We start from the raw sequence: 17,483 nt of genomic DNA, 5'->3' as shown, positions 1-17,483 counted from the left end.
ACCATAGACGTGTTAACTGTTGTACTCTTAAAAAAAACCGTGATGATAGTTTTAATTCTTCGTGATATGGCATCCTTTGCAATTGTTGGAAAATATTTTCTGGCACTAATGCTTTTTAGCCATAATTTATAGAAATTTGGGATTTTAGGAAAGATTTCTATGGGTGCTTGAAAACACACATATATGATAATTCCTTCCTTTGTCAGTTAATAAAGAGGGCAGAGTTAGTTTCTGCAAGTTGTGAAGTGCCTCCAGGTTTCAGCTCCTGACAACACTGTTTTAATTTATTGGTATAAAAAGTGAAACACTTCACGTTTAAACTGATGTGTGTTTTGGAGGCTAAAGCTCAAACCCTGACATGGAAACACCCTGGATAGGACTCCTCTGCTCACTTGGGCACAAGTTGGACAAGAATGTCTGCTGCTGTGAATCATTTACTTGGAAATTCTTGGGTGGAAATGGTGGGAAAGGATTATAAACTAGGAAGTAATGCCTGGATTATTCTAGAGCCCTCGAAAGTGACTCACAGCTTCCTTTTCTCTGACAGCTCCCTGGTGTTTGTATTGAGGCATTTATTCTGAATGAAATATTTGGCATCATAGGCGGTTACAGTCTGGGTAATTACCTCCCTAATATATAATTTCCAGTGAATAAATAATACATGGAAAATAGGAACAAGGTACTTTTGTACAGACAGAAAAAAATGTAATGTAAAAGAATTCATACAGTTCTCACAAAACTCATTTAAATCCTTCCATACATTCTCTAACGTTTTAGCAAGACGGATCACACTGTCCACACTTCGCCCTAATGCTACCATGCTGGAAAGCCAGGTTGTAGGGCAGCTTCTAATAGAGAACAATCACAGGGTGTATAACTTGAGATATAGGGGCAGAAAGAGATGTATGGAGACCACCCTATGAAACGTAATTAAGGGCCTGGACTTGGAAAACTCCCTAGGCGTGGATCCCAGCTCTGCCACTTACTGGGAAGTTTTGGGCCTCAATTTCTCTAACTGTAAAATGGGAATTATAAAATTACCAACCTCAGGGAATTGCTGTGTGGATTGAGACAATATATGTACTACTTAGAACAGTGTTTGGTGTATGATGAGCACCTATGAATGTTTATTACTATCAAAGGGGTAGGGGAAGTCTCCCTTGCCTTTTTTGGACTGCTGTTGTGTATGAGTGCTGTGTTTTGTGGGGTTTTCTTGGATGGAGAGTTTGGGGGAGATTTTATGAGTCTTGTTCATTTGACCTTCAGATGTTCTTAACTGGGTGGGATGAGTTCAGGTCAGGAGAAGACTGTTAGAATGGCATGCTTGCATTTGCTTGGGAGTCAGAATTAAACCTTGCTTTTTTGCGTCATGCAAACACAGAGCTTGTGCAGAAGGCAAATGAACCTAGGACAAAGAGATTCTCTACAGCTGTAGGTCTTCTTGATACCCCCTGAACACAGGGTTGGGCATGTGGCCTGAGCCCTGCCAAACAGACTAACATCCTGGGGATTAGACTGTCATTCACAGCTGGTGATAGTTGACGCATCTGGAGACAGAGCTCTAAAGTGGCACATTGTAGTTTCCACTGCGGAGCTCCTTAAAACTGCCTGGCACCTGTCCTTCCAGAGGCTTCTTGTTCAGCCCTCCCTTCCTCTTTGAGCCAGAGTGTTCCAGTGTGTTCCTTTTTGGGCAAATTTTACCAGTCTTTGTTGCTTACAATGAAAATACCTTAGCTGGCACAAATACCAGGTAGGAAGATTAAATGTTTCCATCGTCAATAGGTAAGGGGATACAGGTGAAGCCAAAAGTCTTGGAAATCATAGAAAATTCCTTTTTAGAGAGTATGGCTTACAGTGAGACAGTAAGTTGTTTTCTGAGGTGCATAAGGAGTGAATTGTTGACCTATTTGAATGGAAAAAGAAAGAATCTTTGGGCTGGCCAGCACTGGCCTGCTCCGATTAGAAGATGTAGCATGCAGGCATCTTTGGAGATCGCAGGGGTTATTTTTCATGTCAGAAGTAGCTATTACCAATAGGCAAAAAGACAAGCTTGCTTTATTTAAATAAGATGATCTTCATTGTGCTTCATGGTATAGTGCCAGGAACTAAAAATTTGTATTATAACTTCAACATTAGGACTGACTTAAAAAAAAAATATATATATATATGCAATAAACTGAAGAACTGTAACACCCTTTTGTGGAAGGATTTAGAAATAATAGAATTAGTAAAGATATTAAGTGGATTTCTTTTTTAAGAAAAAGGCTTTCAGAGGAGTGACATCTTTTGAATAAGATCACTCACCATCACTGTCACCAAGAGGTTAAAAGTAGAGTTTTTAAGTATTTATATTGTATTGTATCATTTTACCACCTTGAAATTTTTAATTAGAGAAGAAATAGAAGATACACCATTGCTCTCAAAAAATTAAAAATTGCAAGGTGATAAGGTGCTGTAATACAACATAGATACTAAGTCTGAGAAATTGGAGTTATCTGAGTACTCTGTGGGGAGACCACTAAGAATTTTCTTCCTTAGCTGCAATTGTCATCTTTCTTTGCCTTTTCCTGTTTCAAGGTTCAGCTCAGATGGCACCTGCTCTGTAAAGTCTTCTTTGAAGACTAGAAGCCGTCAGAAGATTCTTCCTTTCCTACTTATTTCATTCTGGCTTACATTGTGGTTCTGGAGGTGGCATCCTAGCTCATTTTGAGGGCTGACTCTTTGGTAGGGGCTCTGTCAGGGGCCATGTTGAAAAGGGGACCCTGAGGCAACTCAAGGCCTTGTGGGAAAGAGCTGTGATTGGTGAATGACGTCTGCAGTGGGTGAAGGAGTATCATGTGCTTGCCATTGCTGTCATCTGGGGTTTATTGGCTCCCTTACTAGATTGTAAATTCTTTGAGAGCCAGTTCCATATGTGAGTCACCAGTAGATTACCTCCAACATTTGGAACAACACCTAGCACCTTAGATGTTTCCAGTAAGTGTGCTGAGACGCAATGAGGCCAATGGAGAAATTTATGGTGGAATTTGAGCTCTGCTTGGAGGGCACATGAAGAATTGAATGTGAAAGAGTAGAGTTTCTCGGGACAGGAAAAGACATGAAGGGAAGTTATGGGACAACCAGGAAGAGGCCTTGGGAGAAAGAGGTCTTTCTCAGGGTAGATTGGGAAAGAAGAATTGTTAACAGGGAGGGATTAGAGTCTGGAGGCATAGTTTTACAGCCAAAAATTATTGAGGCTATATTCTGAAGAAGGAAATGGTAGTATTAAGGAACAACAACCAAAGAGAGAGAGAGAGAGAGAGAGAGAGAGAGAGAGAGAGAAAATTATGGAAGACATCAGCTTTTGGAATGGTTTCTTCTAGAATTTAAAAATAGAGAATAATTAGGCAGCTTGTATAATTTCGAATAGTGATATAGTGACATCTCATGGAATGATTGTAAACTGGAATCCAAAACAACAATAAAAGCAGCAAATAGATTTGATTTAAAAACCTGTTGTTTCTAATGTTCCTACTTAAAGTTTATTTCAGGCCACTTTCTTTCAGCATCTGTAACTACATTAGACCACTAATCATGTAAAAAAAAAAATGCCATTACAAGGCAAGATGGAGGGATGCCTCACTGGCTCAGTCGGAAGAGCATGCAACTCTTGATCTCAGGGTCATGAGTTCGAGCCCCACACTTGGTGTAGAGATTACTTAAAAATAAATAAATAAACTTAAAAAAAAAAAAAGACTCGATGGAGAGTTTTGGTTTTTTCATCTTCATTCATTCCTGAATTCCTGTCTGCCATATATCTTCCTTGTTCCCTTTGTACTTTGGAAGCACATTACTGTGCCATGCAGCAAATTATAATGTGGGTCCCATTGAGGTTTAGATGAAGTACCCCTTTGGAAATTGAACTAACTTACAGGGTCTTGATACTTGGGGGTACCTGCTTTCAGTGAGCTGTTGGATAAACCTGCAAACATCTTAGATGTCTGTTTTTTTACTGTCAGGTGTTTGGTAAGTTGCTCTCCCCACCACCCCGCACCCGCCCCGTTACCTGCACTGCATTAGTAATTTCCTGACTTTAATGATTTCTTGACTCTGAATGTTTTTTTACTGTAGCTGGATTGCCCTGCCCTGCCTCACAACAAAAAGGCCTGCCATTCCGCATAATATATTACTACTGAGTTTGTCATCTTTTTAAAAAAAATTTTTTTAATGTTTATTCATTTTTTGAGAGAGAGAGAGAGAGAGAGAGAGAGAGAGATGGGGGAGCAAATGGGGGAGCAGCAGAGAGAGAGGGAGATGCAGAATCCAAAGCAGGCTCCAGGCTCTGAGCTGTCAGCACAGAACCCGATGGGGGGCTCAAACCCACGAACTGAGAGATCATGACCTGAGCCGAAGTCAGCAGCTTAACCAACTAAGCCACCCAGGCTCCCCTGAGTTTTTCATCTTTACCTAGAAACGAATTAACAGAAATGGGAAGGAGAATCTTTCTGGATAAAGGGAAGGGAAAAAAGGTACAGAGAAGCCATAAGCCTGGGGCCTTTAGGCTATGAATGTAATCTTCAGTGCTGCTGATTGCTGTGGGAGGAACCATAATCTAACTTTTTTGTACTTCACTAGTGCACTGAGCTTTCTGAGATCAGGTGTGGTGGTGGTGATAAAATACAAATTATGACAAATACCAATGATACTGTGATAGTGTTGAGTGGTGACAGATGGCAGCTACAGTTGTGGTGAGCACAGCACAACATATAGAGATGCTGAATCACTATGCTGTGCACCTGACACTAATGTAACATTGTGTGTCAACCAAACAACAACAACAACAACAAAAACCTTAAAACTATTATGCTTCTTATCTACGTGTAAACTTAGAAAATATAATTATGATTAATTTTCTTTCCCAGTTCGGAATGTTTAAATATTTTCTATTGTTTGAGGAATTGACGCCCCCCCACCCCTTACATTTTCTTTTTGTAAACTATGTCTGTTATTACTCCTCATATATCAGTTTGGACTCTTGGTTGCAAGCAATAGAAACTTAGTTTAACTGGCTTTAAAGAAAAATTGTTTCAAGTAACTAAAGACATAAAGGCTTTAGCCCAGTGGGATTTAGCACTTAACTCTGCCCAGACAGGTTTTCTCTTCACCCACTGGCTCTGCTCTCTGCTATGTTGGTTTTGGCTTAATGCTCTGCTTCAGGTCTTCCCCTTCTGGAGGCAATATTGATGTGGCTGTTCTGGCCTGTACTTCTTCATGAAAACTGATCCAGGGGAGTTTGTGGGACTCTTATTACAGAAAGTTCCACAAAAGCTTTCTTAATGTCTCATTGGCTCCAACTGTGTTGCATGCCTATCCCTAAACCAAATCCCTACAGCAGAGAATATGATGTATTGATTGGCTTGGACCTGGAACTTCACTCAACTGTTATATGTGGATTATATGGAATGAGCGGAACCCCAAAACTAAAATTGGTGCTGTTACCAGGAGAAGGGAAATGGTTACTGGAGAAGAAAACAAAACAAAACATTGGGAAATGATATTCGAAGTATTGATGGTATTGTAACATTATATGATAGCAGTTTGGGGAACATTACTATGGTGAATTTTCTCAGAAAGAGAAGTTCTAAAGTGGAGGTGGGAGTGGGGGAGAGTAGGTGGGATATAAATAATAAACGAGAAGGAAAAGATCCTGGGATGATGGGCAGGTCCAGTTACCTGAGCTGGGAATCTGTGATTAGTGGGCTCCTGACCTGCTGGCTCCTCTTCTTTCAGAGAAGCTGACACTTAGAAATATCCCTTACTGGGAGCAGGGATGTGGTGAGTGGTGCATAGCAGAGGTTGGGTTTTGACACATTAAGGGACAAAATGTGTTCTTCGGGCTTTTAGACTGAGCTAATGTTATGCGAGTGTTTCTAGAGAAACATAGTTCTACCAGGTTCCCTTGGGAGACCAAGTGAGGTCACATGGAATTAGGGAGGTGTAGAAGCGAAATTAATAGACCAGAGTTTTAATCTTACACACATGGTGTTTTATAAAAGGATTCACATCGTTTGCAAAAACTGAAAATAAAATTTCACATAAAAATATGGATTTCTGGCTTTTCTTTAAAAGTCAGAAGATGTGGTGACCTTGGGCCTGATTCCTGTTGGCAGCAGTCCACTGTGGCTCAGCAGCAGCTTCCCCTTTCAGAGCCCTGGCTGGCATCATGTACACATCAGGAAAAGGCTAAAGTCTAGGGAGTCAGATATAAGGGCCTCCGTCCTCCTCCAGGACTTCAGGAACCAGGAAGGCTTTTCATGGGCTGCTGGGCAGAAGTGTTGCTGAGCTTGGGGCCATGGGACAACATTGATCAGCTGGTCCCAAGAACTGATTCCCACTTGATAGACTGTAATTTCCTCAGCTTACAAGTTAGCTGTATTCACTTAATGTTGAACTTAGAGCTTGAGACTTCAGGAAGGTACTGGGGCCTGTCTTCCCCTTTCTTTCACATCCCCAAATGGTTCCAATCAGTCTTCTATGGATAGTCTTGACCTAAACTTTGATCAGTAAACTCTACTTTAGACCTTTTGTGTATACGTTTAATGCAATTTCCTATTTCTCAACTGAAAAATTACTAAGCATGGTTTGCACGTGCACAAGCATGCACAACCCCCTTCTAGCCTTCCTTCTCATATTGCTGCTCTATATACTGCTATTGCCTTGGCTGCAATTAGTCCAGAAACTTCCAACCTAGAATCACATAGTTTCAATGAGCTTGACAGTAAATAATATATAGTATTCAAAGAGGTCCCTTTAAATCTAGATTTAAACAACAAACAAATTAGGGGACAATTCTAATTTGTTTATGAAAAGAGAAATAATCATAATATTCCTTTATATCATTTACCAAAAAATCAGTTTTAATTAAACTTAGGCATTTATAGTTGACCCCAATCAGCATTATATTAAGTATAGTTCTAGGGGCGCCTGGGTGGCTCAGTCGGTTAGGCGGCCGACTTCGGCTCAGGTCATGATCTTGCGGTCCATGAGTTCTAGCCCCGCGTCGGGCTCTGAGCTGACAGCTCAGAGCCTGGAGCCTGCTTCATATTCTGTGTCTCCCTCTCTCTGACCCTCCCCTGTTCATGCTCTGTCTCTCCCTGTCTCAAAAATAAATAAACGTTAAAAAAAAATTTAAAAAAAAAAGTATAGTTCTAGAAGAAATTAATTCTTATTAATCTTTAAACCTTCATGCTTAGTTCAAATTGTATTTGCTGAATACTTGACTAAATGATTTTAAACTCTCTTACTATGGGCTACATATTGAGGCTTTTAAGTGAATGGGTACAGAAAGGTCTTGGTGGCAACTTTAGCAGCCGATGAATGCTCAGGTCAGCACCAAACTCAGTGCCCAAATGTACAAATGCGCAGTAGTATTATCACTATAATTGTGGCTGGTCATGGAGATGACCATGGCAGTGGCTCATGCAGTAAGGCAGTGAGTGGGGAGAAGATGTAGGCAAGTCCTCTCTGTTTTCTGCTTTGCTCAGCAGATTTCCTTATTTAGACATCTGGTGTTTGCACAAGAGCATTGGCACTTAAAAGATTCATCCAGGGAAGAATTGAGGGTATTTACATACATATATATATATATTTTCACATATATACATATATATATATTTTCACATATATACATATATATATATATATATATATATATATATATATATATATATATATTTACTCCTTTGTAAAGGAATTTGGGGGAAATGGACAAAAATTATTTTTGAAAGATTTAGAAAAAACACCTGCTATATATAGCCAAGTGGGCTCAAAATTTTGAATACCATCTTTGTGCCCCTAATACTGGGTAGGGTGAACAGGTGCTCCGTAAGTTGTGAATAAATAATGAGTAAGTGGGTGAGTGAATGAAGAGAACCGGTGATTGAGGTATGGAGATTCTTTCAGTCTCTTCACTCACCTGTTGGTGACACATTTTGCACAGACAACTGTTCTGTTTGGCACCTTTTTACCTAGTACTCTCCCTGCTCTATGAAGAGAAGTATTACCATTAGTGAATTTTAGTAAATTTTCCCCACATGTGTAACACATTAAGGCTATTGAAAACATAAAAATCAGAAAACTGCATCTTTTACCTGTATAGAGCAAGAAGTGAGTTTAGGAAGGTGAATGAGATTAACAAAATGTGACTATCACAAGGCAGTACATGATCAAGAATAAGTTAATGCATGTGAGCTGAATAACATATAAGAGCCAAGGTGAAAACAGGCTATGATGCTAATGCAGGTGGGAAGGAGGTAAGGACATGAGTGTGGCGGGCAGACCATGGAATGGAGAGTAGGGGGCAGAAGGCACATGAATTAGGTGGTGTGGGGACTGATGAAATGGTTAATCCTTGGAACTGAAGCAGAAAAAATCCTCAACATTAAGATATCTGTATATTATTATTTTTTGTCATGTTTGTTTTTGTAGATTGCTAGGCCGCCCTTTAAAAAGAAGTCACAAATGAGTTAGTTTGGAACTAAGTGTCACTGCCTCACAGATGTGTTATACCTGGCTTAACTCTTCATATTGGTGCTGATTATGGTCTCTACGATTGTGCAGGCACTTAGGCAATTGGTTTTGCTTATCTGAGAATAAAGTTACATTTTTATAACAGTTACCCTTTTAAGACAGTTTGGGATTTTGCCAGTTTAGGCTCGTTGGCCATCCAGTTGATGACTTATCAGGAAAGTTCGCCAGCATAGCTGCCCCTTGTAAAATGAATTTAAAAAAATGGAGCTCAGTTCTTTCAGTGCAGAAGGATGCTCAGGAGAAATGTGAATTATGTCATACCCATTTAATAGCTTTCTCTGTCCAAAGAGGGGTCAGGCTGGTGTGTAATATTTAATAAAGTCAGTGGTCTCCCAGTTCATATTTATATTAGAAAGTCAGTAGACATTCCAGTTAACTAGAGAAAATCTGATGAAGTAACAGTTTGGTAGGGAAAGGAGAAAGGTTTCAGAATCTTCTTGGTCTCAAGGGCTGTTCTTAATGCCTTTTCGCTGAAACTGTTCTGGATCCTGGGGTTTTAGATCCTATAAATTATAAATGGCTGCTTAGACTAATTTGGTAAAGTTTTTTAAAAATTTTTGTAATTTTTTTTTTTTTTAATATTTGAGGGTGGGGAGGGGCAGAGAGAGGGAGAGAAGGAGACACAGAATCGGAAGCAGGCTCCAGGCTCTGAGCTGTCAGCACAGAGCTAGCTGCGGGACTTGAACCCAACAAACCGTGAGATCATGACCTGAGCCAAAGTCAGACACTCAACTGACTGAGCCACCCGGGTGCCCCAATTTTGGTAAAGCTTTTAGAGGTTCATGGAAGTTAGAAATTTGAGGGAGGATAAAAGATCAGATCCCATTTCATCTAATTGGGAAGTTCATTTTTAGAATATACTTCCTTAACTTTCTAAATATATACTTTGTTATGTCAGGATACCCTTGAGGATTAGGAGCGGGGGAGAAAGACTTTAATTGGTGAAAGAAAGTTTTTTAAATTATATGGGCTAAAAAAACAAAGCGGAGAAGGAAAGCAGTTTTGGAATTACTGAAGAAATATATGGCACATAACAAAATCTATGGGAAGATACATCTGTCTATAGAATTCAACATAACCTGCCCTGTTGGTGAGTCTCTGGTCAGTGATCCTGGCTGCCTTTGGGCTGCATCTTTCAAGATGACTCTGAAATACTGTGCTCTTCTGAGCTGTCTCAGGCATCCAGGTAGGACTCCTTCCATGCCAGGTGTTTGGAAACTGGTTAAATGCTGTGTTCCTCATTTCTAAAATTGCAAAGTGAATTCTAGTAACTGCCTTCTGGAGGGTTTCAGGACTGACAAATGATGTGCCTGATAAATATGAGTCGATCTAGCAAGAATTCTTCCTCCGAAACTTTACTAAGAATTTTACAAAGGCAGCTTTCTTTTAAAATGCAAATTTTTATTTCACAAGTATATAATATATACTTTATATATTATTACATAAGTAATGTGTATTATTATTCAAATACATATTTATGTGTTTATATGGCTTGTGACCACATTATATTTGGGAGACTGCAGAGTACCCGGACCTAGAGACAAGAATGAAACACAGTTTGGTTCGATGACAGCTTAGTGATGAAGCAATGAGTTACTCACTTTCACACCTTGAAAAAGTTACTCATGACTATTTAATTTATTTAAAAATTAAATAGGGGCACCTGGGTGGCTCAGTAGGTTAAACGTCAGACTTCAGCTTAGGTCATGATCTCACGGTGTATGGGTTCGAGCCCCGTGTCGGGCTCTGTGCTCACAGCTCAGAGCCTGGACCCTGCTTTGGATTCTGTGTCTCCCTCTCACTCTGCTCCTACCCCACTCATGCTGTGTCTCTCTTTCTCAAAAATAAATAAACATTCAAAAAAATTAAAAATTAAATAGTGGGCAATGGTATATTTTTTAAAACCCAAAGATTTAATTATACTTTAATTAGAACCAGGCCCCAGAATAACTGTAAGGTACAGAAATTTGGGGAAGAACCCCCCCAAATTCCCAAGCAAGTATGTATACAAGTGACAAATGAGCCGTAACACTCTTCAAGGACTTCACACAATTTAAAACGATTTTTAACTGATCAGTGCAAAATGTTAATGAATAAATTATTTGAAAAATTATGTGCTTACTTTATTCTTTTTGTGGACATTATTCATGTCTTAACATTTTACTTCCTGACCACGTCCTTTACATTTATAAATGCTACCCTTCTCTCAAACTTGAAATGTTTATTTTACTGAAGGAGTGGGGTAAAATGTAAATGAAAATTGTACAGGCTACCGGGAGACATGTATGCCCTGTGTAAGGACAAGGCGTAAAAGACAGGCATTCCTTCCATTCCTTCCCTCTGCGGACTCTCTTATTGTCTGGCCCACCTATGCTGGGAAATAGTATTATGGGGTATCTGTTCCTATTTGTTCCTTGTCAGGCAGACTTCTCAGGTGATTTCTTCTAGAGATTTTACTGCCTGTGTATTCTGTATTGCTTAGATAAATGTTTTCAAAAGGCTAATGTTCTTTTTATGACATTGTTTTTTCTAGCTATAAAGACCTGAAGGTAGTCTTTTCTTCGAAGATGGAAAACAGTACCACTACCATTTCTCGGGAAGAGCTGGAAGAGCTACAGGAAGCATTTAATAAAATAGGTATGCTTGAGAAAAACTAAATACGACATTGCTATTCTGCTTGATGTCAGACTTCCAGGAATGGAATACCCTCTATTGGTTTTACTACCACCCATTTACCCCTAGCTTTATCCTGTTTCTCCCCCCCACCCCCATCTAGGTTTCACTGGATTCTTTCTTTCTGAAAGATAAATTAAGACTGGCTTGAGGGGCGCCTGGGTGGCGTAGTCGGTTAAGCGTCCGACTTCAGCCAGGTCACGATCTCGCGGTCCGTGAGTTCGAGCCCCGCATCAGGCTCTGGGCTGATGGCTCGGAGCCTGGAGCCTGTTAACGATTCTGTGTCTCCCTCTCTCTCTGCCCCTCCCCCGTTCATGCTCTGTCTCTCTCTGTCCCAAAAATAAATAAATAAATAAAAAGTTTAAAAAAAAAAAAAAAAAGACTGGCTTGAATTTCTAAGAGAATTGGACTTTGAATTCTTTGATAATTTCTTTGCTGAGAGTAATCCAGGTTAATGAATGACAGTGTAACTGAATACGTTTAACATGATATCCTCATTACAGAAAGAAAATATAGAAACACTTCCTTGTTTATAAACTGAACTCTGGCCTTCACGTTTGTTGCTAACAGTAACACTTTCTGACTTCGCACAGAACATTTTAAAATCTGAATATTGTTTTTAAGGGCTGTGTGTCTTATTTTTCTTCTTTCACTTTTTAAAGCCATTCATTGTTTTGTCTTTATAACATTATCATTTGATGGCTTTGTATTTTTCTTCCAAAAAAAATTCCCTCATACTCTTTTGGATCACAATTCTTCTGCGCTTTGCTCCTAGGAAACCTGTGGCAAACAAGAAGATAAATATCTTTTTCTCTAGTCTGCAAACGCATGCAAGTGAAAGGCGAGCCCAGTGAAAGGATCTTGGAATGGTGACACCACCAATCCTGCTCCTCCCATAGTAGGCTCCTTCTCTGGTACAGAGGAGCAGTCTGTGGGGCGCCTGGGTAACTCAGTTGGTTAAGCATCTGACTTCAGCTCAGGTCATGATCTCTCCGTCCGTGAGTTTGAGCCCCGTGCCAGGCTCTGTGCTGACAGCTCACATTCAGATTCTGTGTCTCTCCCTCTTTCTCTCTACCCCTCTCCCACTTGCACTCTTTCTCACTCTCAAAAATAAATAAACGTTAAAAAAAAAAAAAAAAGACAGTCTATGAGAAACGGTCAGATAATAGACTGGGGTGGACATATGATCACAGTTGATCTTGTGCCTAGATTTCTCACAAACCTAGTGAATCATGACTAAAATTCATGTAAATGAGATGTGGTACAGAATTTTAGAGACCAATATAAAGAGAAAAGAAAGATTGAAGTTTGAAAAAGAAAGCCTCTCCAGAAAGAAAAAGTAAAGCTGTCAGGAAGCTCACAACTTACACATTATTGCTATGAAGTGAAGTGAGTTGTACAAATCTCTGGACCCTTCCACTTCTCCCTGCACAGCCATCCCCAGAGTAACTCAAACCTTCCGAATACAGTCTGCGTGGTGGCTGAATTAGGCTCATAGTGAATGCCTTAATCTCGTTTTGTTTTTGTTTTTGTTTTTGTTTTTTGTTTTTTTGAGGACAATATATTTGTCATTAGAGCATTGCATGAATATGGTATGGCCTCTAAAAGATTATTTTTAATAATAAATTTTATAGAGTATTATATGCAGTGCCCAGAGTCTTTTCAAGACAAAAATTAGGCAATTATTAGGACATTCTGCTCATTTTGAGTGTTGAAACAGAGGAAATAATAAAAATGTATCCCTAGTCTGCTATTGGTGTTATTTTATAGGTGCAGTTTGGTAGCTTGAATAAAAGTGCTGCCTAGGTCTTGGTAGAAATGAATGAATTAGTAATCTCTTCTTTGTTTAGTACATGAACTTTACTCTTTATGACTCATGGACATATAATCCTGCAATATTTATTTAATGATATTTTGAATAAATAATTCACTGATGGAACAAATCTGACAGCCAGATAATTTACTCTGTATGAAGGCAGTGCTAACACTAGCATAATATGTACTAGCTTTATTGACCAGATAAATTGTTCCTTAAGAACCTACTATTCCCTCTGATAATTTGTATGAAACAACCTTTCCCAGAGGCAGAGGGACATGCCCATCCAACCTTACTAGATGGGATATTTTGGGGTCTCTAGGGAGAGATGAGAGGTGAAAATATTTGTCTTTTTTTCTTTTTTTTTCCTTTGTAAGTTATGGTAAAATAGACATAAAATTTACTATTTTAAGAATTTGTAAGTGTCCAGTTCAGTGGCATTAAGTACATTCATGTTGTATGCAACCATACCACTATCTCTGTCTTTAGAACTCTTTCATTTCCCTAAACTGAAACTCTCTACCCAATAAATACCAACCCCCATCATGAATAACATTCTATTTTATGTCTGTACCACATTTTGTTTATCCATTCATCTGTTGAAGGACATCTTGAGTTGTTTCTACTTTTTTGCTACTGTAAATAACGTTGCTATGAACAACATTTGTCTATCTCAAAATATAGGAAACAATTCTGAACTTGTACTAAATAATGATATTTTGCTCTAAGTTCGAAGAAAGTGATATTTTTATTGCAATGTCCAGTAGTTTAGCTTATTAGCTGACTTTTGAGATTATAGCAGTATTTTGGTTATTGGTAGATTCTATTTTAGAAACTTTCCACTTGTTCTGCACACTATTAAGTCTAAAAGTTTTTGTCTTTATAATTAATTGAGTATAGTGAGGACAGCTCTTTTACTGAAAGGAAAAAGTAAAATACAGGAAACATAGCAACTGTTACCAGATGAACAAATAAAGCCTATATAACAAGGTGGATCCAGGCAACTAATCAGACAGTCCAAAGCCATGTTGCCAACTCTGGGCAGAAGTGTTTTGTGTTGCCTTTGTTCTGTGTCAAGAAGTGTTATCTAGTCTCTAGGGAAAACCCAGGGAAGGGAATCTCAGCGATAACGTGAAAACACCTGGAAACCCTTCCAAGAGTCCAAATATAGGTGTGAAATTATTTCTTGAACACTTGATGGAAAAACGCCATCAAACATGATTCGGCCTACATAATGGTATCATAAATACATAATGAAGAAGCAATGAATTATTAACAGATGAAACAGAAGTGCCACCAAGTGAAATGTAGAACAGAGATACCTTATGTGTATTTAATATGATGCACATATTTTATAGAGAATGTGGGGCCTGCAGATCCATTTTGTAAATTCTGTGAGGTTAAAGTCTGGATGGGTGTTCTGCTAAACCTGAGTTTTTCATCTGTCAGAGCATTGTTCAAACTGTGCACTTAAAATACACATGGTAGTCCTAAACCTATGGGGATAAAGTCCATTTACTACGAATATTTTGATAAAGTGTATAGACTCCCTTGTACAGTTCAGGTGCAGGAGAAAAGGTTACTGCCACTTGTGAGACAAACCTGAAAGGTTCTACCTGCCTGTGAATCTCCCATGAGGCCTTCAGGGTGCACACCTTGAATAAAGAGTGCAAATGAGATTTGACAATTCGTAATTTGTCTTTACAGATATTGACAACAGTGGGTATGTTAGTGACTATGAACTACAGGACCTGTTTAAGGAAGCAAGCCTTCCTCTGCCTGGCTACAAGGTGCGCGAGATTGTGGAGAAAATTCTATCAGTGGCTGACAACAACAAAGATGGCAAAATCAGTTTTGAAGAGTTTGTGTCAGTAAGTAATTCAGTTTTCTGGTTACTGATCTTTTTGCTTTGAGAAGAGTTTTAGTAATGTCATTGCTCTCTGGTCAAATCTGGCTTCGAGACCAGAAAAAAACACTGCTTTAAAATGACGAGTAGGATGACAACAACAATAGTGTCCACAAATAATTCATAAAACAGAGGGAAAAAAAATTCTCAAGTTGTTGGAAGTCAGATTTAAATAGTAAGAGCTCATGTGCTAGTAAGACTACAGTTGAGTTCAGTGCTTATTGACTATCTGTGTGTATGCAATGTTTTAATGTCTCAGTACTTGGTCTTGAGAAATGGAATATTTTTATGTGTGACTGAAATAGCTAAGGTATGGAAGCTATACCTCCTGGAAACTGGTTATTTCCTCATGCTAAGTGATATCTTTAGTTTCAGCAAATACCGCCAGGTAAATCCCAATGCTGGCTATGATAACATGGTGTCATTATTAAAAAGTACCTCAAGGCTCAGGGAACCGAACAAGATGAAAAATAATACATGACTCAACTGACAAAAGAAAAGTAGATTGTAGCACTGAATATAGAATATGTTGTGTTTCAAAAGTTCAGGCCAAGAGAGATGGCCACACTGCCATTGCCAGCCAGCAGTTGAGTGAGCTGCCACACCCTTCCACCACCACCACCGCCATGACTGTATTTTTCATATGAAAATATAACCATTAATGTAATTGATTAAATATTTGTGAAATGTGAACTGTCTGGTTTTGCATCCTTTGTTCACTAAGCAAAGATTTGAGCTCCTTTCTTGCTAGGTTCTGCTAGGCACTGTGTGTGAATAATGCAATGAACAAAAAGAGAGATGATCCCTGCCTTCAGGGGCTTTACATGTGGGGAAGCAGGGTCACACAAATGGCTAAAAGAGATCTATGATAATTGCTATGGTAGAGCAGTATGGGTCCCTTGAGAGTTCACAGTAGAAGGAGCTGAACTTGCTGGTGAGGCTAGAGATCCCAGGGATGCAGAGAACGTGTCGGAAACTATGAAGACCGAGCTGAGATCTGAAGTAAGATGTTAAACAGGTAAAAGGGGTTGAGTGGGAGAAATGAATGATGTGCGAGACAGGCTGGCTTCAGGGTTGGTGGATACTCTCAAGCACTTGGAAACAAGTTGAGCGTGGATGGGGGGAGATGGTGAAGGTAAGGAATGCAGCTAGAGAAATAAGTTGGGGTCAGGTCATGCAGGATCTTGTAGGATTTTCATTTTTATCGTAAGTACAATAGGAAGCCAGTGATGTAGGAGGAAGAGAGTGTGAGGTGACATGATCAGATGCGAAATTTTAAAAACTCACTCTGGAGTCACCTGCATGGCCCAGTTAGTTAAGCACCCGACTCTTGATCTCTGCTCAGGTCATAATTTCACAGTTCATGAGATGGAGCCCTGCGTCGGGCTCCACACTGTTGGCACAGAGCCTGCTTGGGATTCTCTCTCTCTCCTTCTCTCCACCCTTCCCCCCACGCATGCCCTCCCCCACCCCAAATGAATAAACTTTAAAAAAATTTTTAAAATTAAAAAACAAAAAACCCAAAAATACTTCACTCCGGCTGCTGCTTAGAGTACTGATTAAATTCAGTCTGGCCAGTCACAAGAGTGATTGGGAGAGGGTGTTTGTCCAAGCTACGTTATTTCCTATGACATCTGACTTATTTATTTTAACATGTATGCATTTGCAATGTTCAGACAAGCAAATATCTTCACTAAAGCATTTAAAAATCTTCATCATGTAGTTAGTTATTCTTTAGTTTTCAATACAAAAGATCATGGCAAGTGTAGGAGAATAATTTCAATGCATTCAATTTAAGCTTAATAATAACAAACTTTCTTTTAGTCCTTGCAGTGCAAACGTTTGTACATTTTGTGTTATGGGTAAAATGACATGAGTGCTGTCTATGCACACAAGCAATAAGGGTGAGAATCCCAGATGAGGATTTATTTTGATGTCATTCCAAATAAATAAAGAAGTCTAAATAACTTGTAATTCTTCATGTTGAAAGGTTTTTTATGATGATTTGACCAAGGCTCAATTTTACTTATATTCCATTCCAGCTGATGCAAGAGTTAAAAAGCAAAGACATCAGTAAGACGTTCCGCAAAATAATTAACAAGAGGGAAGGGATTACTGCTATTGGAGGAACATCATCCATTTCCAGTGAGGGCACACAGCATTCTTATTCAGGTAACTTCCAGCTCTAAGTTTGATCTTTCATTCATTGACTCATTCACTGAGTCTCGTGTTTCATCAAATCTAAGATGCCATTCATTGTAATTCACACCATTGTTTTATGTACCATTGAAAGAAAATCAGACTATAATGTGCCATCAAATTTGACATGCCTCTCAGTTTCAGAGCTGTCAGGATGAAAAATTGTAGAATCACTGAAACCAGTGGGTCCCTACTGTGTCAGGCACAGCACACAGCACACAGCAAAGAGATTAGAAAGAACAAAATAAAAATTGTTTACATTTCGGCATTGACTGTGTTCAGTCATGACCTCTGAATGGATTTTTCATCTTGACTGGTGAA

At 39.1% G+C, this 17,483-nt stretch overlaps 1 protein-coding gene across 3 annotated transcripts in view; it reads left to right on the top strand.

Annotated features, from left to right (window-relative positions):
• The window catches only part of PLS1 (plastin 1), a 104,412-nt gene that overhangs the window by 49,255 nt on the left and 37,674 nt on the right, over positions 1-17,483 (top strand). For all 3 annotated transcript variants that reach the window (XM_060638858.3, XM_060638859.3, XM_060638857.3), the window contains 3 exons: positions 11,102-11,205; positions 14,765-14,928; positions 17,006-17,135. In XM_060638858.3, the coding sequence (XP_060494841.1) occupies positions 11,136-11,205; positions 14,765-14,928; positions 17,006-17,135 (364 nt within the window). In that variant the 5' untranslated portion in view covers positions 11,102-11,135. The remainder of the gene's footprint in view (positions 1-11,101; positions 11,206-14,764; positions 14,929-17,005; positions 17,136-17,483) is intronic.

This window comes from Panthera onca, chromosome C2 (genome assembly GCF_046562875.1).
Source record: "Panthera onca isolate mPanOnc1 chromosome C2, mPanOnc1 haplotype 2, whole genome shotgun sequence".
Taxonomy (NCBI): domain Eukaryota; kingdom Metazoa; phylum Chordata; class Mammalia; order Carnivora; family Felidae; genus Panthera; species Panthera onca.
Note: the sequence above shows the minus strand (reverse complement) of the source record. Positions and strands in the feature narration are given on the sequence as shown.